The sequence below is a fragment of the Anopheles arabiensis genome, chromosome 3 (genome assembly GCF_016920715.1).
Source record: "Anopheles arabiensis isolate DONGOLA chromosome 3, AaraD3, whole genome shotgun sequence".
In the NCBI taxonomy this organism is placed as follows: domain Eukaryota; kingdom Metazoa; phylum Arthropoda; class Insecta; order Diptera; family Culicidae; genus Anopheles; species Anopheles arabiensis.
The window spans coordinates 21659542-21685824 of NC_053518.1; the positions used below are offsets into that span (position 1 = coordinate 21659542).

The 26283-nt window shown below is 42.3% G+C and overlaps 1 protein-coding gene across 6 annotated transcripts in view; it reads left to right on the forward strand.

The window, feature by feature from the left end:
• Window positions 1-26283, forward strand: part of LOC120901024 (calcium/calmodulin-dependent 3',5'-cyclic nucleotide phosphodiesterase 1-like) — a 269782-nt gene that overhangs the window by 43133 nt on the left and 200366 nt on the right. For 4 of the 6 annotated variants that reach the window (XM_040308722.1, XM_040308721.1, XM_040308727.1 and 1 more), the window contains exons 3-5: window positions 7105-7472; window positions 8529-8584; window positions 9804-9852. In XM_040308722.1, coding sequence (XP_040164656.1) covers window positions 7379-7472; window positions 8529-8584; window positions 9804-9852 — 199 coding nt within the window. In that variant the 5' untranslated portion in view covers window positions 7105-7378. Of the gene's footprint in view, window positions 1-7104; window positions 7473-8528; window positions 8585-9803; window positions 9853-26283 lie in introns of those variants that run through there. The other 2 variants (XM_040308728.1, XM_040308729.1) reach the window with 2 other exon arrangements.

The following is a 26283-nucleotide window of genomic DNA, read 5'->3' on the forward strand; positions in this document are numbered from 1 at the left end:
CGGGCAGGGGATAATTTAATATACAAAGCTCCGGTCTACGCTTATCCGCTTCTCCCTTTGCTTAAAACCCTGCTCTGGTCTGTTAAACGGTTTCGGGAAACTGGTTCCGTACGAGACGCTTTTCCTTTCATGGGGCTGCCCATCGCAGCACACAGATCGACCGTTTGTCCCCGTAACCTTGCTCCAATTTTCATGCCTGATGCTGGTGTGGTGACCTTTTCCGGGGTAGGTTGTAAATCAGCGGCAGCAGGCGGCAGGTTGCGATGGGAAGAATCCGGATCCATGTCCGGCCTATTTTCCAACCAATCGATGGTAGCACGGTCGATAGCGGGGGAATCGCGGAAGGAAAAAGGCCAGTCGTGAACAAATTATTCAACCAACCTGTTCTACGCCGAGGACCGGGGCACAAGGGTGAAGTTCAATCAGGATGATGGAGATGGTGGTGAAGCGAGGGGATGAGTTTAGCAGTGGGGTGAAAGGGCTAGTCTGTGGCAGCTTCCAATAGACGGCAAAGCAATGCGGCCCTGAAGGTCGTTATAAATTTATGAATTGATTACGCTCGGTAGTAAATATTTTAAACAAATATGATTCGAGTATGAAATTGGAGTCCCTTTTGCTCTAGTGTTCAAGAGACAGGAAATATTTTGCGAATATATAAATTATTTATGTTGGCTTTATTTTACAGTTTCAGGATTCGCATTTTGATATACGAATTCTAGACAAGTTGATTGAGTTGAATAGCGGAATTTGAGGCAGGAGACCCATTACTTTCATTACTGTGTTGGTTTATCGAAACATTTATTAAGTAATCTTGGTATGATTTACAATCATTCATCGCAAATTCACTCGTATAATTATTATACACAAGAAAAGCCATGGTTTGCTAGGTTTACGTGCCGAATGTACCTATAAAAAGTTTTATGGTTTATTCATTAGATGAAGAGAATTGAACAAACCTCCTGAAACACAATTCCTTTCACCATTTGGCCTGGCTCAGAAAATGCTTTCAATATACTTGCAACATTAATAATGTTCATCGCGTATGACGAATATTTCCAAAAACGTGATTTGCAAAACAATGCTATTTATACGTCTGTCACATGTTCAATTTGATTGGATTCGCGCGTCACACGTGAAACGCCCCGCTGCAAAGCTCAATTGATTTTCATAATCAATATCTGTCACACCGTTTACGCTGTGACAGTTTGGGTTACGGTTCATTCATGCACGCTCGCGGTATCACAACACCGCTTACTCACACCACCGGCAGCACAGCACGCGAGAGTACCTTAACAAATAGTTCATTTAATAGTACATTTTGTTGCAACTGCAGCTGCACGCCGGGTCAGTTGCGATAAATCGATCCTAAACTAATGCGTACCGCGGGTCACGTTTGCATCACACGCACGTATAGGCACGGGTGCCTGCCAGTGTCCACTTCAAAATCGATTAATGCGAAGGAAATCGAACCACTTGTGGTGTGAAGCGGCTCTGCGGCCGTGATTTGTTAAGTGACTCCGGGCTCGTTAATCATATCGCGGCGATCGGAGGGCGATCGATCGTGCGCCAACCGCCAGCTCTAAAATGGATCATTGGGTTTATCAGACCACAGCTCAGGTGCAGTTGCATTGCATTTCGGCTTGCGAACAACATTTCGACAATCATCGCTTACGAAAGTGTGCATTCGTACCCGCTGTGTTGGGAGCGGACGGGTGCGATGTATTGAACCGAACTCCCAATCTTTGGTTGCGCTGCAGGCACTCAATTTGACGCTAGGCGGGAAATTGAATTTACCTCCAACCTGTCTCCCCATGCTACCACCGGAGGAAGCGGGTGAAATGAACGAATTATTTAATGGCATTATGATTAGGGAGTTGGCGTAGATGTGTGTGCGTTTGTATGTAAAAACCCGTCCCGTCACAGAGCGACCTCGTTGTGGGACATTGGGAACAGCACTTCACCGACCCTGCGCTTGCTTCATCAGGTGTTATCCTTCTCGTTGCGCCTGCATCGACAGGAGATTGGAAACTATTTATCTTTTCATTCTCAATTTGTTTGCCACATACCGCACCACATTTGCGCCAACGCCAACGCTCTTGTAGCGATGGCTTTGGAGCGATGAATTATATACACTCAGTAATTTGGTGAAGGTAAATTAATCGAAACGGTATGTTTTCACGTTTAGCGAACAAAATGGATAAAAGCCTCGCAATGGAAAAGCCACTATTCAATGGGATACAATTTTTCGTCTCTGTCTTGTTCAACAGCAATATGGGAAGGTGAGGTGATGATTTAGTAGATTAGTTAAGAAATTGTGTTACCAATTCATCATTTCGTAAATATTTGCCGATTTTGCTTTCCATCCGATTAGTAGTTGCATCGATAAACATGATAGTTCTATTTTATTCCGTAGCTGCAAAAAAAAATCAATTTAAATAATTCATTTAGTATTCCATGCAACGTTGTGTTGTTAAAGCAAAGTTTGTATACAAATTGATATACTCTCTGGAAAGCATTTTTAAAGCACCCTGTCGATATCTTGATCGCTGCAACGAATGGGGATTAGTCCACTTTCCAACTATTGGATGTGTGACGTACTAGATCATCATCATGAACATTATATCAAATAAGAATCAAATTTACAAGAAGGAATAAATGTGTTCAAATAAATTCAAATAGGATCAGAAGCCAGGAGATCTTGTGATCGTAATAGGAAATACAGAAAAAGACCAATAGACCTCGAGGAGAATAGGAAACATTATGTCAGGGAAGATTGACAGGAGAGGCTTTAGTGTGTACGTCGAATAGATTACAACGAACCATAATATGAACTGCCGAGTGACGATGAACACCATTCTTTCATTTGGTACCAACTACTCTTCCGGTTCTTGTAACAATGTTCTAAGAAACACTGTAATGTGAGGTTCTATTCCACCTGCTGCGTAGCGTATGCCTGTTCTGGTCGATTGAGAATCACATGGAGGAGCACCATTTCTCCAATTACGATCGTCCCATCGTTCCTCAACGCTTTCAATAGATATACAATGTTTAATAGATTAAAATGTGTTTATGTAGGATCTTAATCGAACATCACCTGTAGTTAGTACTAGTGTCCTTGTGACGCCTTGGAGCGTTGTTCAGCATAGAAATAAAAATAACCTCTTTTCAACCTTGCTAGACCAATTTCCATTACTTAAACGAGGAAGAGCATGGTAATGAGAAACAATCACTGAAAAGCGATAGCTTTCGTTAGATTTCTGCTGCATATAGCTAATAACAAATAAGAATTTCCCGGAAAAAAACACACTTTTAGTTGTAGAAGTGACTTTCAGTGGCTACATCAGACGTCTAAACGCTACAAACTTATTGCTACAATTAATATTGCAATCCTGCTGCAGTGACGTTCTGACAGAGGAATTGGGCTTTGATTTTGATTGCCCATTATATCTAATTTATATTTCTCTCAGAAAAGTCAGTTACGGTAATGCATTTTAAATAATCAACGTTACCTAGAACATCTATAAATAGCTCATGTAATTACTATGGGCATCTATGAGCTTAAAGAAACATTCGTGTGGAATTATCACAAAATGTTCACACAGGCTAATCTAGGATTATTCGTAATCCATTAGCGATTGTATCAAATTGCTTCACATTTGATACAATTTCATTTTGTTACACTTTCCCCCACCGTGTTGAGCTTTATCACGAATCACAATTTATTCCACCTTCTACTTTGTTATAAGTTCTACTAACTCATCTTCCACCCATAACTTACTTCATCAAAGATGACAAACTTCCCCGAGCTACAGTACGGCACGGCTCGAGTTTAACGAGCTTGCAAAATAAAAAAAAAATAAAAAACCGTCCCGATAATTGGATTCTGGGTAGCATAGGAGCCATTTTTCCGCAGTAAAATCGATCAATCGATCCTATGCTGTCAAGTGTTGGGGTGATAAAAATTGTGCAACTCTGTGCACAAAGCCAACGAATCTTGCCACTAAACTTTAAAGTAATCGATCCGAGCCACATACCGTAGTCGTCGTCGTCATCGTCGTTGTCGTTATCGTCATCATAATCTTTTGCCAGGTGGTGATGCGACCGGGAGATGATGGGTAGATATTTGGGTCGATAAGGTAATGCCATTACGTTGGCCTGAGTCTTCCCACCACCGTTCAACACCGTGATGAAGGGGCAAGTTTTCTGCACAATCTCGAAAACGGTGTCCGTCCGGGGAAGGTGGCTGCATTCTGACCATAGCGGATAAGCCGCGCATACCATTAGATGGAATTATTTGCATAAATTATTCAAACTTCCAGTACGTTACAGTCTGCCACGGTCTTCGTGGGTTGATAGGGAAGGAAATCGCAGCGTGAAAGTGTTTTTGCATCCGTGGTTAATGGCGCACTCGACGCATGGTAAAGGAATATCATCGCCATCGATCGGCAAAGCTCAAACATTAACCGTGTGAAGGATGTTGACTCGCACCGATAATCGGATTCACTTTGGGGACTTGTGCTCGAGCCTGATCTCAGGGGGTGGAATGATGTTACAAAATGCCTCCATCGTACTACATATAAAGCCACACATGCATACATTAAAATATTCTAATTGTCAGCAGGAAATCGATCGATCCTGTCGGTAAGGGCCCCACCAGCCGGTGCGAACTTCGTAGGAAGTGGGCATAACTCAATAAACGGCTTCATCAACGGGTAATTCGATTTCATGTTGCATCGCCCTTGGGAGTTTGGCTTATATATTTTCCACCATCCCCCAATCCTTGTAATGGGTTCCATCATCATCTACAACGCTTATGGTTGGTATGTGTGTGTGTGTGCGCGTGATGCTATAATGTATGTAGCAAGGCGTACTTGTGGTGAAAAGATTATAAGCAACAGGAATTAAGGAACGCAAATTGGTTTTGTTGTGGTAACAAATGTAATTCATGGCTCCAGCTGGTTCATGGATAGAATATTATTACAGAATATTAGGAATTTATTGTTCACTGTTTTGAGCTGAAGTAATCAGGCGAGTGTTCGTTCGTTGGGTGATGATGAGGATGATATGGGCTGTGTGATACTTTAATGAAGTAAATGGTTAAATACCAGCTTGAATAGATTATTACGCCTGATCAAGGGAATTTTTCAAGTATCATGAACTGTTTTAAATGCAGAGTATAGAGCACGAAATTCTCCTTATCAATCACATACCCATTTTTGTGTTATATTTCGTCTTGCTTACCTCACTTCTTACTTATTTTGTTTTTTTTTTTTAAATTCTACATTGTTTTAGCTTGATAGTAATGAGATAAGATCCAAAAAATGTCAAAACATTTAATTTTCAATAAAATTGCTAGATTTATCTATTAAAGCGCTCTATTTATAATGACAAATATAAATATCCAATTCCAAATACAGTAGAACGTCGATTATCCGGGCAGCTCGGGACCGGACGGTTGCCGGTTAATCGATTTGCACGGATAATGGTCCGAGAAATGTCGAATTTTTATAAAAAATTTAAAATTCACTAGTTTTATAATTAATTCATTTTGAATCAATCGATTAATCGTGAGTAGAATATTATTTAAATCAATAACTATAGGTTTAACAACTGTTCATGAACAAAATTGAACCTCGAAAATACCACTAGACTCTAAAGCTGCAAAAATACTGGTTGCCCACTTGACTTTCGCTGCAAATGTTCGCTGTACGTTTGAACAGCGGTCACATTTATGTGCACGGTTAAGCCGCCCGCCGGTTAATCCGCCCCCGGATAATCGATGTTCTACTGTAGATGCAAAATTTGATCGTATTGCCCACCTTCAAGTACATCTTGGTTAAAAACGGATTCGTTCAAATTTGTCTATCTTGATCCTAGCATACCCAGTTCAACTGAGCCATTTCCCAAGACCAATCGTACTAATAAATTAAAGTTTAGCTTTGTAAGGTAATACGATTGAGATAAGCTGCATGGCAAGGCATTTAATTGAATTTTACCGTCGGTTTTTTTTTACAAATTTGCTTTCAAATTAAGTTCTTTTAATGACATTTGTTGTCTTTTTGTGATAGTATTTTAGCACATAGAATCGAATAAATATCAGATTTTTTTCATTTTAAAAACAACTATAAAAATGTCTTACTTTTGAGGCATTACAACCAAAAAGTTGAAATTTTTATACACTACAAGTTAACTGAAAGTCCTAGATATTTCTTACTGTGTCACCTGTACTATTCCCATCTTTAGATAACCCTTTTAGATTTATTGTAATATTTTAATGTGCAACCCGTATTTACCACAATAGCACAACATGCCTTGTACTTTGTGTGTTTGTGATTCAAATTCTGCTATCACTCATCATCAGTCTTGTTTAAAACCTTCGCCCATTTGTCCATCAATCAATCCCATCCAGCACAGTCAAACTTGCTCCAACGGCACTGACCTGCCACACTCACGCCAGGGGTCATGACAACAACGGTAAAAGATTGTATGACACTCGCCAAGAACGAAACATCACCATCATCATCGCCATCATCGTGATGCAGGGCCCTTTGGTAATGATGCTAGCCGAATGACACAAACCAGACCGTTCTTCCGGTCGGAACGGTTGACTGTCACCACTCATCAACCGATTTTCCAAGGGCTTTCCATTCGTTTGTCATTCGTTGGGCACAGGGCACACGGTCCATGGCCAGAAAAAAACCGGGCCGACATTCAGGTGTCCAAACTAACGCTCCGCCAACGCAGAGCGAAGCGTCCGGTGTCCAGGTGTGCCAGGGTTGCCAACGCCAAAGTGATGCTGACACGGAGCGGATGCTTGTTTGCCGAAGGATTTTATTATTTTGACAAGTACCACTAACGTCTGCATCCGAGAGGTTGGCATCGTGCGGAGAGTGCACTTTCAGCGCATTGAAAACGGAATCCGAAACCCCTTTTTTGTTGGGTCCAGGGTGCATACGTCGTGCCGAGGGATAAAAGGGGAGAGATTGAGGAGCTTACCATTCTCAGCATGCTTTAAACCAACACCAAGTCACGAACACACACACACATGGCGATGAGGTTTGATTCGCATTTGATTTGGATTTCAAATTTCTTCTCTATTTGCAGATCATTAATGGAGCGCTAGGCATCGATCCGTACCGTGCTTGGTTACCGTGGTGGGTGCTGGAGTGAAGCAAAGGGTCACCATCCGCCACGGGATGCATTAGAGGTTGACTGGCCGAAATAGGTGGTGGCAGTTTGTGTCCTATCTAGTGCGTGTGCCCTCAGCAAACGGAGCAATAGGAGAAGGTTGTGCTCGTTGGCAGAGCATCGTCGGGAACGTCGGGTTGGTGGGCGAAGGTGAAGTGAAGTTCATTCCAGGGATACGAGTTGTGTCACCATGGGCACTGTGGTTTGCCTTCCGGCTGGACCGGATTTGATATCCCAGTGTAATCGCTGCGCTGCCTGCCTTCCCAAAGCGTTCGGCAAACGAGGTAAGGTACAAGATTGTACGCTATTTGTCGTGCTTTTTGTGTGGGTAAAACTTACTATTTCAAAGTGCTTGAATTTTTTTCGTATTTTTATGTATTTATCTAATTTATAAAATATGTGAATAGTTCGTATTGAATTGAATACCAAGTAGAAGAACTATTTTTTATGCAAAATTATGAAGAAAAAAACGATTTGACCAAAAACGCTCATGACTGTAGCTCGTTATTCGAGATAGCGCTCTCTAGCGGTGTATAGCTAAACTAGTAAAGCGTTTTAGTTGGGAGAACAACCACAGAGAGTGCTCAACGAAGCGTTTGTTTAGTTACGCCTGGTGGTATGCAATTCACCGAAAGGTTAAATCGTGTTGTTTTGTATTGTATTTATTGATGAAGGTCTACTTAATTGCATTTTAGGATTAGTTTTTCTTGATCTCTTGTTGATATGCTTATTTTTTTTACTTTCATCTATTTAATTATCAAGCGTTTGATTGCTAAGCGTTTGAGCTCACCTTTATGCAAAAATGTTCGTTAAATATGCAGCAGTTTCGTTCAGTTTGAAATTAATTATCGTTGAAACAGGCCGTTGTGGAAATAATTGCATGTTTGTATAAGAAACATAACAGAAAAATGGAGCCTAACTTATTACTTTGCTTTGTAATGATAATTAGTATGATGCAGTCATCAGCATACAGAGATTCCAACGATTTATTGGTTGGTGGTCGTGTGTTTTTGGTTCTGTCTCTCGATTTATTCGTCGTTTCTCAAATATTTTTGAATCCTTTCTACGATTTACTGTTATCGTCGAATTAGACATCAATACCATTTAGCGAAAAGATTAAGAGCTACGTCCAATCAAGCATGGGAACGAACCAAAAACCATTGATTATGATGTGCAATCCGTTATCATTTTATTTCAACCTATCAATTACAATGTGTTTGTTCATCAAAATAAAAATCTCCATTCCCAAAAATTCGACAAACTGATTTTACTATTGTTGTGTAGCGGAAGAACCAAATTTAAACGTAACAAAATTACTCTCTCTTTCTGCATTTTCACAGGAGTCGCAACGCACTGTCCAACAGTGCCATCAAGTGATAGTGTCTATAGGCTTGCCGTAAGTCCTTACTCGATACCTTCGTGTGTCTCTTCTGCCTGTTGTGTCTGTGTGTACCTTTTCGATGTTTTTCCTTGCGATCTGTTGCCACGCTCTTCACTCTTCCCAAACCACTCTATCCTTCTTCTTTCTATTGCGTGCGTCTGTGTGACTAGCTGTGTGTGTGTGAGTGAATTTGATGTACTTCTTTCCAACTGTGTCTACTTTACATCTGTCGTTCCACTGTATGTGTCTAACCTCACCATTGTTCACCCTATACTTCTTCTTTTTGCACGACTCACGCACTTAAAAGGAAGCATTTTCACCCGTCAGCGTAACTGATGCGCTTTACTTGCTTGAGTAAGCTGCGTTTCTGTGTTCTGAAAAGAATCTTTTGTATCTTTTCGTTCTTCCGTTTTACTATTGAATGAAACTCTATCCAACCGTTCTGGTTGACGGTGCGAACACAACGTTTCTCCGCGTTTTCGCACCCAAGCTCGCGTGTCGTGTGCTTTCGATTGGTGCTGTTGTTTTACTTAAGTGAAGCACGATTTACACCTTCCATTGCAAACGCGTCACCTTCTTTAACGCTATCCCCCAATCGTTGCTTTTGATGTTCTGGGTCTGTTCGGGGTTTCTTTGTGCACAATAATCGAAGCGTTTTGGAGGTCCTCCCGTGGGTCTGTTGGGGGGTTCAAACATGTTTATTCTGTCTTAAACTTCATTCGAATTATTTCCATATTTCAGAAAATGTCTTAATATATTTTATTTATTTTTAGACAATAATGAATTTTGTGTAAAAAGTTCTCAAAAGTTTAACAAAAGTATAATAATTAAACCTTTATATAAACTGTATTGTACATTCAAAATATCAAAAGATACTAACTAATAGTGTAAATACATTAAAACTCCGTAGTAACCCGTAAATTACCCACATTAATAAATTTGCCTGTTTGTTTCGATGTCTTTTGTTCATATAAAAATATTTAAAAAATATTCCTAAAATATAAACATAAAGTTAGTACGTTTGCAGAGCGATGTAGAAGCGATCATATATTTTACTGGCCCTGCTCTTCACTTAACTTGTATAAGTTTTTACTGAGTTAGTCTCAAAAAGGAAATTAAATTTAATAAAACGTCTTTGAGCTCAAACAATCAAATACTAAAATTTGTATGTAAAAAACTATTGTTTCCTGTGCTATGTAATCAATTTTAATATAAATTTTTACTCAAATTACAGGAAGTTCATCAGAGTAGTGACGGATCGGTAACTCATCGCTTGATCGAAGGTATGTATTTTGTTGAGAAAAAATAGCCATAAACCTTTGTGAAAAATTCATTCCAATGATGTATATTGTTCTTCAATTGCTGAATATTGTGATCAGCGAAAACATAGATAATACAAAATTACATCGTTTCTTGTGGCGTTAATAATAGACATTCCAAGCAACGCTTCAGTAAAAGCAAAAAACAAAAACACAATATTAATAATTACAGGGTTTCCCACGATTTATTGGTCAGTTCCCACGATTTTTTGGTCGTATCTCATAGATTTTTGGTTCGTTCCCATAATTTATTGTTATTTTCCAATTGGATATCAATACAATTGGACCAAACAATTCTGGGAAATGGGCAAAAAATCATGGTAACGCATCAAAAAAATATGGAAACCCACCAAAAATTGATGGGAACCAACCAATATATCCTGGAAAATCCTGTATATTCGAATAAAATGAAATATTTGACAAATTTACCCCGAGACAAATATGCTTAAGATCCTCTTGGAGAAGCAACCAATCTTAAAATTAGAACCAGCTGGTGAAAAAAGGACAATCGATCGAAAATGGAATGGGGGGAGGAGAAAATTGACGCGTTTTACGTTCTATTACAAGTTGTTTTTTTTGCTCTCAATCCCTCTCTGTGTACCACTCTCCCAGTCCAAAATTGGACTCCTGCGCTTTACGATGCAATGATTACGATTTGAATAGATTTTCATTTCCCTTCAAAACAGGATGCGAAGGATCGTGTCACGCTGGGACGGAAGTTTGTCTCGGGCTGCTGCTGCTGCTGTTCGTCCCCCCTCTTACGAGCCTGCGTCTCCGTTGTGTCACGCGAAAAGACAGTAATGAATGTCGGTATTGATAGAAAATGGACAACAAGCAGTAGAAGAAGAAGACGCCAAAGGTGTCGAACGACACGACGAAGGAATGGTAGTAAAAAGTCTAAAAAAAAGAAACGCTCTATTTCCACCGGGACGGAACGCTTTTTGGATGCCAAGCCCTTAGTCTTTCCGCTTGCTTTTTTTTTTGGTTTTCACTCGAATACCCCAAACCCAGAAAGCGACCCAGATCCGTGTGACGCGATGATGATAAAGTAAACCCAAACGCAACACTCGGGCAGAGGCTACTTGGACCATTCCTCGGCTCGGGCTGCGATGGACATCAAACGGCAATCGATATCCTGTTGTTGTCAGTATTTATTGCTCCGGCGGGCTCATCTTACCGAAAAAGCTTTCCCCGAAAACGGTCACGAAAAGGGGAAACGCCGTTTTCAGGCGGCGGGGGGAGGGGGGGGGCGGGAACGGGTGTGCTGTACAGCACAGCGGGAAGAAAACACTAAAATCCAACCCTTCCCAGCCGAGATGTGTTGGCGAGCGCAACCAACGCTGGGTGTGATTTTTGCTGCAGAGTCCCTCCCGGAGTGGAGTCGCTTTGCTTTTATATTTATCTTGTCCTAGGTTCTTTTTTTTTATTCTCCTCTTTTTACCCCATTTGCTGGGTGTCCCTAAGGAGCGGAAAATGTACCATCCCCATCCTAATGCTAGCCGCCAAGGCTACAAATTGCGGGTCAGGAACACGGCAGCAAGCGACAAGGGTAATTTTCTTCTCGTTCTCGTTGCAAACCATTCTCGGCCACGGGCGGAGAAGGGACTGAACGACGGACCCGGGCCTTTTGGGACAGGCCCTGACAGGCTAGGTTAAGCTAGAGCGGTCACAGCAAACCCAACTCGAACGCTTGACGGTTCTTTCGGAAGTAAAAGAAAGGCAGGGAAATAGTATAAAATAAAAGAAAACTACCATAAAATCACGTTCATACACATACACACACACCCAGATGCTCATCGACTCTGAACTGGTGGTCTTTGGGTCGAGACGAAACCGGTTAACCTTGAAGGACAATGTCCGCCCTGTTTTTGGGTGCGCGCGAGTGATAATCAGCACGACAGAAGCTTCCTTCACACGGTTTACTGAGGGGGGTTGAAATGGGGAGGAGAGAAAATCAAACTCAAACCCACATTCGAAGCAATCCCAGCCACAGTCACTAGGCTGAACGATAGTCGACACCCAACGCCACGAGCCCACGCAAGTTCCTGGAAGAGAAAAGGATTTTACAGGACACAGGCACAGCAGGAATGTGTGAAGTTCGTCGGACTGTTTCGGCTGTTGAAACTTCCCAAAAACCACTATGCTAAGGACACTACTAAGGCATGCCAAAAACAAAAAACAAAAAGGACAAAACCCCCGGTAGCAGCAACAAGATCGTTTGCCCTTCCTCGAAACGGGACACCTCAACCAGTGTCGGTACCAGGCGCCTCCATCGTGCCAGTCGGAAAATGTTAATTCTATTGATTTTTACGACCGAATCCGGTTTGCTGCGGCGGCACAAGCTCCTTACCGAAAGAGTATACAGCCATACAGCAACCAGGCAGTGTAAGGCAGCAGTGAAAGCGAACCATTTTCCAAGAAGGAACACAGAAGAAGTTTGCCTTTTTTCTTCGCGGCCCGTTTTGGCTTGGCTTGGTTTGCTTGTTCGCGCCGCGCTGCCTTTTTGCTTGCTGCCATTTCAAGGCCATGTGGATGAAGGGAGTAAAAGAAGAAGAGGATAAAGAGCGAACATATAAATAGCACACGAAAGCCAACAGCTTCCCCAGCAGCCAGCTTTGACGAAAGGGGCGAAATAAGTACACCGCCCGGCTGGTGCTGATCGAAAAAGGATAAATGCGCCATTCACTTAATGAATGCAGGGGATGCCTCCGAGGGAAAACCAGCCGGACATGATGTACGGTCTGTGGTGTGTGTTGGTCTGCGCTTGGGTTGCTGTACCATTCGTTTGCGTTGCGCAAAGCGTGGTACGCGGGTGAAGTAATGCGATGGCAAATATTTTATTTACTGAGCAACATAATCGAATCCGAGCAGAGGGCTTCGAACGCAGTTGGCAGTTGCCTTACGGCCATCGTGTATACGTACGTGTGTGGGAAAGAAAGGTACCAGAGAGAGAGAGTGGAAGAGACAAGTGATTTTTCTTTCGACTTCTTTCGAAAAATGAGGGGGAAAAACAGAGAAAGAAAAGGTGAACCCCTTTCCTCGGCATGCCGTGTTTGGGCTGTTGGGTGTAGCTCGTACCGACCACATACACCTGACCGCAGCCCGATCGATTGGCGGTGTATTGAATTCTAATGTGGGGTGGTTTCGAAGCGACGAACGACACCGACGCTGCAAAATATGTGAAAGTATGTACACCGTTTGGCGTCTACGCATGCAGGGAAGGAGGGGAAAAAAGGGCAAAAAAAATGATAAAAAGTAAGTGAAAGAAGCAGGTGGGATTATTGTGCTGATAATAGACGTGCGGTTACAGAGCGTTTTGGGTGTGTGTGTGTGTGGAGAGGGGGACGAGTGAGAAATGGGGAGCGGGAGAAGTTCAATAATGAATTCAGTGAATAACTAACTGGCTTCACTTTTATTATTCATTATTGTGTGCTGAAAGGAAGAAAAGGGAAGCAGTGGGAAGAAAGAAGTAGAAAATACTCGGAACTCGCTATTGATTGGGAAATTCCGATGTTTTACTGCACAGGAAAGGTGCAAACACATGCTGTGATGGTTGGTGTGTGCGTTGTGAAGATCGTTTCTGTTGGGGAAAAACGGCGCTTATTGTTAGCAGTTATTATGAACATTAAATAAACTAAAATTAAATAATATTTAGAATTGATGTATTCTAGATATTTTCTATTTGTTTTCAAAATCTTATATCCAATTGAGGTAAATTCATCCAGAAAAATATAAACGATAAATATATCCCTCAAAAAGATTATTCTGAGCATGTGAACCACATTAACAATGGTGGTTTTTCAAATTTAAGCTTTTATTTCCCTTGAAATGCTGTTATTGCATTTAATAATTTTATCGTATTTCTGACTAACTTTGAATTGAAGGATAGCTAAAATATACAAAAACTATTTACTTATTTACTTACCCGGCGCTACAACCGCTTTGCGGACTTTGGCCTGCCTCAAGAGTGTCCGAAACCGCTCACGACCTCGCACCTTCGTCTATCAATCCGTTATCCCGGCCTTAACAGCAGACGCCTTCACGCGATCTTGCCTCCTCAATTTGGCGTGCCCGCTCCCTGTCCTTGTGGACGGCCTAAATAGACTTTACGGGCTATATCGTCCGTTTGAGGTCGCCGTACACCTCGCGTTGTTTTAACGGTTCCTCCATAGATCTTCCACACATGAAGAATGGGACCAAAAATCCTTCTGTACAGCTTCCTATCGAACGCGGCCAATAGAATTTCGTCTGATTTGGGCAGTGTCCATGTCCCACAGGCGTATGTGAGTACTGGTACTATATAGAGTAGGTGCTATATAGTCCCAGCTTCGTCCTTCGCGACTGGTTATTTGAGGTGGGCTGCTTTCTCTAGCTGTGGTCTGCCGTTGCTGACCTTTGACCCAAGGTAGGTGAATTCTTGGATGACTTCAAACCTAGGTTTGGATTATTTTTTGATAAGTCCGCTGATGCTATCACCATCAGTTTGGTCTTTGCCTCGATTATCTGCAGTCCGAGGTTCTCTGCCACCTGCTCGATCCCTTGCTAGGCTTTTGCTAAATAGGAGAGTCGCCAACCAATGATGCCTATATCGTCAGCGTATGCCAGGATCTTATAGGGGTTGATTTAAAGAAGATGGTTCCCGAGTTGGCACCCAGATGATCCAGATGGTCCTTTTGGACTTTTGGTAAAGTATAAAAATAACAACTCTTTAAACCAGGATCAAAAATTAATACAAACAAACATTTTTCAAAGAGCAAAGTCTTGTATCAAGACATTCTATGAGTTACTGTTTCTTTTCAGAATTTTCATAACGTATAGATAATTGTTTAAATAAAAAAAAACTGTTGATCGAATATGTTAAGCCCGAATATGGCGTGCAATTAATGATTAATAATTTTACATAAATTATATGAAATATATTTTCTAGCTACACATTCAGTTTTTCGTATGATCTGGATTGACTGTATGTGCCATCAATCAATATATTTGAGCTTTGGTGCATTTTCTAACTGTATCAATTAGTAATTTCATCTTGTATTTGGTGTCTTGTACGATGAATAATTAAACTATGTATCTACTCTGTTCTCATGAAACCCCAACAATTAAACCCTTGTCGGAGTCTATTTTACGATGTATGCTAAAACAGATGTATCTTCGGTGAATATTGCCAATGATTTTCCTCTATATCTTGCTCTCGATTCAGAGAAGTCTTGAAGCCCAATTTCACAGAAGACCTTACTGAGACCAACACCAATACAAAACACATTCCCCTTGTGATGTGCGATGCATCAACCTCCACACGAGAAAGCAAAACACGAAAAGGCACACAATTAAACTTTACAACCCATCAGCACGCATCAGCTGAATAATAAATATTGGACAGTCATTGGGCTGAATTATTAAATTCGCTCCTCACAGTTTCTCCATTTCTGGCCACGCTCGTGTTCGTTACAAATTCATTAGCATTTGATTAGCATTTGACGATGGGCTATGATGGGCTATAGATTGTTCCCGAAATTCCCCTCACCGCCACCTTCCCCCCTCCCGCCCTTGATACAAGCTTAATTAATGAGCAATCGATCAGTCTTCGGAGGCATCGGGACGAAGAACCGAACCGAATAACGAACCTATTCGCTACCTGGACTAGCGAATGCGTTCTTATCACACGGAGGGATTGGACTTTTTTTCCTCGATCCATCCAACGGGGTGTCCATTTGACGGCTTTGATTTCACTGCCAGCCTACCCAGCATGCAATTTGCGCCAAACCCACCTTCACCTCGCCAAAGGAGGTAGACGCCAAAAGCATCCCGAACTGTACTGCGAGAGATCATATCACGTTCCCTGTCAGGCGGGATGGAGAAACTGGGCCGGGTATCTGCGGGACTATCTATGGCCTTTTTTAATTAAAAAGCTCTCGGAGCGGCTTTTATGTTTCTGCTGGGGCCGTCAACCGGCACAGCGTTGTCGGGCACGGGTGTTAATGCTGGGCCTATTCCATTTTCCTTTTGTCTTCCTGCGTCACTGCGCCCCGATGTGTCCTTGTACATCCGCTAGTTGGGCTGTTTTTTTCTTTGTCCCCTGCCGTCTGTCTTGTCACCTTTTACTCCCTCCCAAAGAGGACCTCCCCAGCTGCTCAGTTTTACTTCCTTTCCTAATTGGTTCATTACTTAAACCCCACGGTACCGTACGCCAGGGGTACGCCTTTTTCCATCTCGATGCAACGATGGGTCAACCGACCTCGCTGGGTCGTTGAGATTCTCCATCGGTGGCTGCGGGTAGAACGGGATGTGAAAATGTCCACAACCATCCAAAGGATCACCTTGCGTGGTGTAAGCGGGAAGGGTTTTTTTTTTGCTGAGGCGACCCGCAGGGGTATTGAGGTTAAATGGAGCATAAAAGATACATATCAGGCACCGCTTCTTGTCTGTAGCAAGATACCGGAAGAGATTCTGCATCATACCGAGCGACATTCCGGGATCAATTATTACATACCGAGAGAGAGAGAGTGTGCAGGGCTGGCTGGCTGGCTGGTGGGTGATAAATTTCATTCCAAAACACGCTTTCCACCACGCTACACTTTCGGTCGGTGGCCAAATATGGCTCAAAACTGAAACACCGTTAAGGGATAATCAGGTTTTACGTTAAACGAATTCACCACGGGAGCTGGACAAATTACTGCATAATTTAAGAAAATTTTGGAAAAAACAGCGAAGCGTTTTTCAGTTCCTGCTGCCTGCATACTTCCTGTGGTGGAAAGAGCCTTCCCAAGACAACAATGTGGAATTGTATGGAGAAGGGCAGCTTTTCTGTTCACAAAAACCTTCCAAGCAGCTTCGTCTGGAGCAGCTTCCTGTTGGGATGGGAGAGAACGAGTCTTTTTTATCGTCCAAAAGCACGTTAAGAATGTGGTCGGCGTTTGTTTTTTCTTCCTCTTCTTCGTTCCTTTGCACCCTAAATAGATCGCTCTTCTCATCACTTTCCACGAATTTTTGAAACAACTCGCGACGAGGGCGAGCCCCTTAAGTCTGCACATTCTCGTCCGCCGGGAATCTTTCTCTCTACCTCCCTTTCGCGCACAGTGTGCTCTTCTTCGAGTGGTTTCAATCTCCTGATTGTTGTTTGTCCTTTAACGTCCAGAAGCGGAGCGGGCGACGGCAAAGGCGGCCGAAACCTTTCCACCTTTTGGAGCCGTTTTATACCATTTTCAAGCCACCCCGCAGATCCTTGCCCGCCAGTGTCAAGGCTCGGTTGTGTCAGAGGTGCTCTTGAAACAAAAGGCAAAACAGTGGGTACGGGCGTGCTCGCGATTTCTTGATTCGTGCGATTTGCCGTACAAGAAAAGGAGAAAGAAAGAGCGCGCGTTTAACAACACGCAAAAGGGGAAGCGGGTAGAGATCACAGTAACATTACGCGACAAATGGCAGCATAAGGGAACAATAAAACTGAAGCTGCGAAGGATGCGGCGGACGCTTTGAAGAGAAGGAAGCGGAGAGAGAGGGAGAGAGAGACCCGTTAGAACAACAGTCTTGAGCAGGAAGTGAATCGGACGAAGTGAAGAAAGACAAGGGCGAGAGACAAGAAGAGATACGTCTGGCTGTTATTGTTAGCGGAAAGTAGCCTAAACTTAAGTGCTTCCACCGGCGCGGGGGAAGGGATCGGAATGGGAGAAGAACGAGCCATTTGCGTCGCTAAGAATGAATCTTTCCGTAGGGAAAGGGACCGCCCAATGGGGAGCGGGTTCGAAGAGGGCAGTTCAGGGAAATGGGCTCGGCTCGGTCGCGCACTCGACTCGACTTTCCCGTTCTTGAGGCTAACAAAAGTACACTCGACTCGGTTTTGCCTAACGAACCCACCTGGACGTGTCAAGAGCATGGCCGAGAGACTGGGGAAGATATTGAGCTGTGGCTGTGATGGGTGGCTGGTGGTTGTTGTTGTTATTGTTTTTTTTATACTCAAGAAAAGCATAAAAATACACACGTTCGTGTATGAGTTCCTATGCGCAAGACATATCACTTCCTGATGGTCTTCGATAGCGTCGGAATGTCACATTACACCGAAAGCACTGTGTGATGGAAGGTCCAGGGTTTCCTCCATTTTGGGAACGATGAATACGCCAGGTGGTGTTCATAAATCCTACCCAGCGTGTTTTCCTCCCTCCTGCCCGCTTTATAGCTCTCACGAGATCGGAGCATGCACACAGCCTGGGAAGGGAACGTGTACGGGTACTAAAAATATCTTACCGGTGGATAAAAATGGTCGCGCTCGATCGAAGTGAATGTGCTGGCAGTGCGCGGCATCGCTGTTTAGATGACATTATGGTGTATTATTTTTGGTAAAGCTAATGTTGCTGCTGGCAGCGTGGCCGGAGTCAATCCAATAAACCGAACCGGGCGGGGTAAGTGCATTCAAGGCTTAATGGATTGTGCAAGTGCAAGACGGCGACAGTAATAGGTAGTTTGGGAAGTAAATCAAAAGGTCGTTCGGGGTGCTAAACGGGAACGTTAAGTGAAAGCATTGATGGACATTTTGAAAGCTTTTTCGATTGATGCGATGTTGAGATTATATTTTAATCAATGCCATGGTAAAATTAAGGTAGTTCTATTATAAATAATTTTTGTAGCGCTTACGATAGTATCGACTCGTCTTATCGAGATAAGGGACGGCGAACCTGATAATCGAACCCAATAATTGTGTCAACTGTTATGTTGTATGCTTCTGTTAGAGTGATGTAACGTTTGCTTTAAATGGTATTTGAGGATTATTAATATTCCTCTTCTTCTTCTTCTTCTTTTTCTTCTTTTTCTTCTTCTTCTTCTTCTTCTTTTTCGGTGTGACCCCCCCCCCCCAGGAAAACTTTGTTAAATGGGAAACGTTTCTAGCAGCTTTTTTATATGGAGGGTTAAAAACTGTTTGATTCAATACTTATAAATATTTATTATGTATTTAAATTCACATCATTACCGTTTCGGCCATATTTTCAACACACTAAGTATCGACCGATTTTGCTCTCAGGACATTTGCGTCCTGTATTTTTAGCCTTATACCGGGCATACTCGGTTTAAGTTTGGTGTCCAGTTTTACGGACGTTTGGTGCGTGGTTTCGTCCCGTCCTATCACTTGTTGTGGGGTGATGTTTTGTTGCTCTCGTTTAGGGTTGTGTGACTCTGGTGGTGCTGGTTGGTTCGGTTGGTAAAGAAATGAAAAACGGGTTTAAAATGTATCTCCGAAAATTATTATTTCCATTACGGAGGGCCGTAACTGTCAAATGGATGCAACCGGGATGATGAATATTGCTCCACTGAACAGGCTGAAATTTCAGCTTTCTGGCTAAAATATACAAGGAACCAATAATAGAGATGATTAACAATCTTATTATTATTATTTAAAAAAAAACTAGGATGTGTGTAATAAGCTCAAAATAGTAAAATGAATATTTCAAATCAATACGTCACAAACCGTTAGAATAGTGCAGTAGTAGTTTATTTAATTCAATTTAAAATTATAGTAAAATGTATATTTTTATCACTGAAAGGGTGTAGAATTCTTCAAACCAAGTATTGTTAAAGCAAAACGATATTACATTCAAAAATATGTCACTATGAAAACATCTGCTGCCTGTTTTCGTATTTTTATTTCATACCCAAAAACACTGTATCGAATAATATGCCCTAAATTCAGGACAAACTGCAAGTCGCGATAAATGCTCTTCATTCAATTTACAGGGTCCTTAACATTTCGGTGTAAAATTCATCACCAATTTAGCGATTTAATGGCTCCTAAATGTAATGATCTCCTTCCCCGACTTGTTGAACTTCACACCGTCCAATACAGCTTGTTTGTTGAACAAGCACAAACCAGCTGTAAAAACTCCGAAAGTTGAACTATCTCTCTATCGCCCATTTATCAACCGATGCTTTTACAAATTGAGCAGCAGCTAGAAAGGAAAACTAAATGCTATAAAAGCGATCGAAAAAAAAAACACAAACCCAGCTCCGGTAGCAATTTATTGACCGTCCAATAATAATGGTGAGTAAATAGTTTAAGCCAACAGATGATTTCACTCGGGAAATGGCACTCCCGGGAGCCACAAAACTAGCGCACACACATACAAAAAAGCAGTCAATTGTACAAGGGAAAAAAGACAAGCAAAAAGTCAATACATTCTTAGGGCCAGAAGAAGTTAAACTGGTGCTGGTGCCTCTTTCCCTCGACGTCAATTGCTGCAATAAAAGTGCTGCTTGTCCGGTGTCGTACCATGCCGAGCTGTACCCCAAAACACATTTGCCGCACCAGTTAAGAATGCAACTGGTTATTGTGGGGTGGTCGGCTTGTGGGGCCAGGCATAAGTGGGAACAGAACTCCCATTTTACGTGGCAAAGGGTTGTGTTTGCACAAGAAATGATTGGATGTGATCAGGCGACAAATGTGCAAGCAGCACCAGAAGGATAGCGGGGAGCAGCAAGGGACAGTCATTTCAAAAACTGCATTTCGGGTGCACCGAGTGGATCGGTTCATCGTACCATCGTCGTACGACAGGACAACCGACCCGCTGAGCCCTCCCCCAACAACATGACACCCGATCGATACGGCACACTGCACTGTTGTGCACGTAATTGTATTTGCAGACCAGTTTGCGGTGGAGCAGCAAAAATTTGGTGCAAGATAAAGTTGTAAATTCGTCGACAAGAGCGTTTGAGCTCGTTTGTGCTGAACGGCGCACGAACCACAACCGAGCGGGCTGGATGATTTGTGGGCTTTGGGCGGGCGGGTGGGGAAATTATGGTGCTACCGAAAGAAAGGGAGCTTTCTACAAAACAACACGCTACAGTGGTTGGCAGTGGTTGGTGGAGAGGAGCTGCTCCAAAAACCCGCACACTGCCGGACTGTGTGCGCTTGCGGGAGGCTGTTGGAGTTTTTTGGGTGTGCTTGAAATTGATAGTACTGCTTGGAGCTTACTTCTGGGAAACTGCTACGGCGGTGAGGGTACCGAGAAGTGAGATTTTGCAAGAGTAAAGAGGGTAGATGGTCCTTACAGGGTTTCCCACGATTTATTGGTCAGTTCCCATGATTTTTTGGTGCGTTCCCACGATTTTTTGGTCGTATCCTATAGATTGTTGGTTCGATCCCATAATTTATTGGTATTTTCCGATTGGATATCAATACAATTAGACCAAAAAATTCTGGGAAACGACCAAAAAATCGTGGGAACGCACGAAAAAAATATGGGAATCCACCAAAAATTAATGGGAACCCACCAATAAATCGTGGGAAACCCTGTATCGAGGGAGTGTAAACCAAAAATCGATCTGCCAGCAAATGCTGACAGCAAATCGTCGTTGCCTTGAGTGTACGCTGCAAATAAACAAGTCTGTCGAAGCAGAGATGACGTGCTGACTGGGAGCTGTTGAGGGATGGGATGGGATGGGATAAAAATTGTAACATCTTTTCACGTGACTGGTGTCCTGTGTCTTGTTGGAAATTCCCTTCCCCATCTCTATCCGTGCCAGTTCCTTGGTTGGTTCACTCAACAAGCTCAAGGTTTGGTCTGTCTGTTCCGCCGTTCTGGTGTGACAGGCCCTTTCCAGCATCCATTTCGGGATGAGTTTTTGTTTACCTCACTGCCTGCTGTATTTGCCTTTACAGCGGGAAAATCGGAAACGGAAAACAGAAGGGAAGGCATTGAAAAAATCATGACTAAAGAGCTTTGCGCTTATTTAAATCCCTCCCGTGACGTATTGCGCTTGTCAAATGGTTGGTTCGATGGCTGTTCGATACAGTGCCTTGTCAAATGTGGTTTGCTACTAATAATGCAGAAAATTTCTATTTTTTTTAAATGCAATAAACCCTGGACCCCCCCTTGGCCGGTCTCGTAGTACAGTCGTCAACTCGTACGACTTAACAACATGCCCGTCATGGGTTCAATCCCCAAATAGACCGCGCCGCCATACGTAGGACTGACTATCCTGCTATGGGGGGAATCAATTAGTCACTGAAAGCCAAGCCCACAAGTGGGTACAGGCAGGCCTTGACCGACATCGGTTGTTGAGCCAAAAGAAGAAGAAGAAGAAGAAGAAACCCTGGTAAAGGTTTTCGAAGAATGACAGGGCTTTAATTGATTGAACAATCGAGATTTTAATAATCTTATCATTTTTTTAGGTGAGTTATGCCTTAGGCAGTGACTAGAGACTACTTTTGATTGGATATTCTATGCTGTGATAATAATTAACGTGTCAATGAGTGCTTTTACCCAGATGATTTCAATAAATAATAGGAGCATTCTGCCAACTTAAAGCATGTTGTACGACTGTTTTCAATGACATCATACAGTCCAGACCGTAACTAGGCCGTTCTTACGGCAAATAAATATAATGAAAATGTTCATGAATGCCATAATCTATCGTAAAGCATAATAAAGCATAATATTAGTGTAAATATTTAAAACACAAAATATTCTGTCTTTATTGTTTTTGGTACAAAAATATAATTTGAATATGAATCAAACAAGCACATTAAAATCCAAACAAAAACATTCATACAAAATCACCATCTTTCCCTTTGTTTATCAGCTTCAAAAGGTTCAAATTGAATTCATTCTCGTTAAGCCTTTCTGTTAAATCATTTGCTTCCATGTAACGTTTGCGTTGGATTGATTGATCCATAAAGGATCGCTTTGACGGAACCAATAGCCCCCTCGTTTGGCTTACCTGAAGCAACATGGTCCTGACATCCGGTTTTGGGCTCGTTACCGGAAATAACCTTTCGCTCGAACGCATGTCGAAATCCTTTTCCGACAAATAATACAATCAACGAACGAGTTCGGCTCATTCGTTGGTGGAATTATACTCCTCCACATGGAAGACTTATTGAAGAAACAAGCAATGTACGGTTGCATGTATGATGATTGAGCAACACTGATTGGATACGATTGAAAAGTGACCGCTGAAAACTTGCTGAATCTTTTGACAATCGGAATGCCATTATCCATTAAATGGAAAGCTAATCCCCTAAGGAATTGCTTGCTAACAATAGCGAAAGGCCGCCCTAGTCCTTCGATCCATCGATAGCATCCTATCGGATTGTATGGTTTGTTTTTATTTACCGTTTCCTTTTGATCGGCTGTTGCGTATCGTTCGGCCAAGCCAATTCCTTCCTTATTGGAAGCTAATAAATCTTATTAGCCCAAAGCCCTGTTGCCAAAAACAGCAAAGCTCCTCCCGGGATGGAAATCCATCCCGTTGACCTTAGACGCTCCTCTCACGCTCACTTTAGCAAAATTGATTCTTGAACCGCTTCGCTTCCATCGAAAATCAAGAATTCATTCAAATTTCATGAACCGATACGTTCCCGGGCACCCTCCCGGGGGCGTGATCGGCAAACCATCAACAGTCACAAGGATACAGAAGGAGAAGTCAAACAAGTAAAGGTAGAAAGCACGAACTGTACACGCGAGTAACGAAAGCAAAACTGCAATGGCTTCCTATTTGCCTGAGCACGTTGCAAGGTCGTTGTCTCGGTTTGCCGGACGGATGGGTAGGAGCTTGCAAAGAAAGGGTCAAATTTTCTCGTTACACATTTCCCCGGCGTCCTTTTTGTGTCCTTGAAGTATCAGCTCGCGAGAGCAAAACGGCGCATCCATTGCGCACTGGCAACACCGTGCTTTGAGGCGCTGTCAGGCACTGATCCGCTTGCCAACCCTGCCCGTCCGTCCTGTGATCCAGATTGCCGAAGTGCACGTGAAATGATTTGCCAACGTAATAGATTGGCTTCGGGCGGATCGTGGGGTTCGGTTTCACCGGTGTAGCGACGGCTACAAAAATGAAATAGTGTATGAAATGCAATAAAAAGCTTCTGCTTCTTCGGGAAGCGCCTCCGGCCCGAGACGCTTCAGGCAAGCAGGAAAGAGGCAATTCGAAAATGGGTCATAAAGCCAGGTCCCGGGTAGCGAGTTTGAGAAATTGCAGTGCTTCAACAAGTGGTTTTCAGGGTGACGGACAAAGTAGCGAATTTGAATTCGACACACGTTTTGGGGTAGAATGTTGATTTTGATTTTTACCGTTTGTTGCTGCGGGGTGCGATCATAGCCCAAAAAAGGTAAGCAAGTTGGAATGAAGGGGAGCTGGGCTAGGTTTAGGAATTATTTTTGATGATGGAATGATGTCTGTGACGATTGGATTTGGGACGTATGTTGGCCTTGATTTAGTTGGTAGATTGATTTCTCGCACAGATCAATAACACATTCCATCAGGTTTTAGTAACGTACTCATCACGCACTGCAGGCGGGGTTGCGGATCGATGCAGATGTTTATTTTGTTTCTTTGGTTGTCATTCTTTTTTAAAATGGTAAAAGTCTATAAGGATAACCCTTACTTATATTATGATCGTTATTCAAATATTGTAAAAAGTTCCTTAAAATAATATCACTTTATGAATATTATTTGGCCTTAATGATATCCACACGACCAGGTGCTTCGAGGTCGTTTTTAATGAATAAGGTAGATATCGTGCTTCTACCACTCTAGACTGAAATTATAGTGAATGCTATTATGTTACTGTTTAATTAGCATCGAGCTAGGAAGGGCTAAATAAGGTGAATGAAATTGTTGTGTTTGAGAATAAAATGATGTGTTGCTACAGTTGATGATACAATTCAACCCAAGGGTTATATTCCTACTTTTATTATACCAGTAACTATCCTTGCCCCAAACTTAAATCCAAACCACTACCGGCTTGTTTCTTTCAATGTTTGTTCGTGGTAAGAGCTTTCTTTTAACGCTGATTATGGAACTGGGACAAGCTGTTGTCTCTATTTTGATCAGATTTTATTACCAGAGCCATTTTTGATGATGATGAACTCTACGGCTCGCTCAACCCCGTTCCAGTGCTGGTCGGTCTGACCCTATGTTCCGCATGTCGGCTGTCTTTAACACTGTCTCGGATTGCTTCGACTTCGACATATCAACTCAGTGCTTCAAGGAACGTCTCCGGCTTTTGCCGTGGCCGCAGTGAATTGCGATGCAAATCTTGTTTTTGCAATGTATTTTTTTTATTGAACTGTTACATCTTAATTTGGCTATATGGCCCGTTGAAGATTAAATAAATAATAATAATAATAATAATAATAATAATAATAATAATAATAATGATGACGTCCCACCTTATACCCCGGCATAGAAATTAGAAGGACGTAGTTTACGGTTAGATGATAATTAATTTTAATTTCATAGTTACTAAATTATAACGACAGGATGATTACCACATTCGTCATATGAATTGATCAGTGATGTTGCCACAGTCACCGACAAACCAAACCCTAGAAACTATCTGATTAAACTATTCTAGTTAAGTAAATGGGTTGGAAAACAATGTCTTTTCATGTTCTTATTATTGCATGCTGTTAATTAAACAATATCAGACAATCAAGAAATTATTATTGAACAAGGCAATTTTACAACAAGCACACTATTTGTCCATATTTAAAACAACAAACCGGCAGCACAGATTTATTGCAATTAATTTTAAATTTAAACACTGAGAACTTCAATAAAAGGATATCATTATTATCTGATATCATAACCTTTCCCATGCAGCTCAAGCTTAAAGCTAGAGCTCAACTTGATTAAATTTCATGTCATGGTGTCCCTTCCTCTTTATTGGCGACCACTTAAGGGGTTAACCTCCTAAGTCTCCAAAAATACAAGCCTTTGCGAAGTCTATTGCATTAAATTAAACCGACAACAGATGTTGTCTGCAGCTCTATGAATCTAGTTATGATACTCATTACTGTCTATAATAACTAACATACCTACTACATGACTACCTGAACAGTTCCAACAGTCCTTAATGCTCACCCAAACCATCCACTCGTAGATAAAACCTGAATAAATTCCCGAATTCTCATTCATATAAATAGAACCACTCAAACAAAACGAAACCAGATTACGTATGGCGCCGAATCGAACACAAAATCTCGCACACCACACGAATTAGTATGCTGCACGTTCGCGTGAAATATTCATAGTTTAATTATTGTGACGGAAATTGACAGAACTCGCGCAGAAATCTCCCTCGGGAGGAAGCAACCGTTCCGGAACGTTCCCACTGGCCCTCTGCGGGATTTGCTTACATGGCACAAAATTTAATCGCACCAGCTTGCGATGCAGCCCAAACTGCCCCCTATTTTATCCAGGTTAATGGTGCGCGGCTTTTTTGTTTTTTTGGGGGTGATGGGCGCGTTACCAAACTGAAAACCATTGCCTTCGATCGATATGTTCACCTTGTCGGTAAAGCCCGACCGGTGCAGTTTGTTCCTGATGGTAGCAAGGGAATCATGTTGCCTGCCAGCAACAAGGCAGCGAATAAAAACGATCCCTCATTGACCTAGACGCTCGGACCCA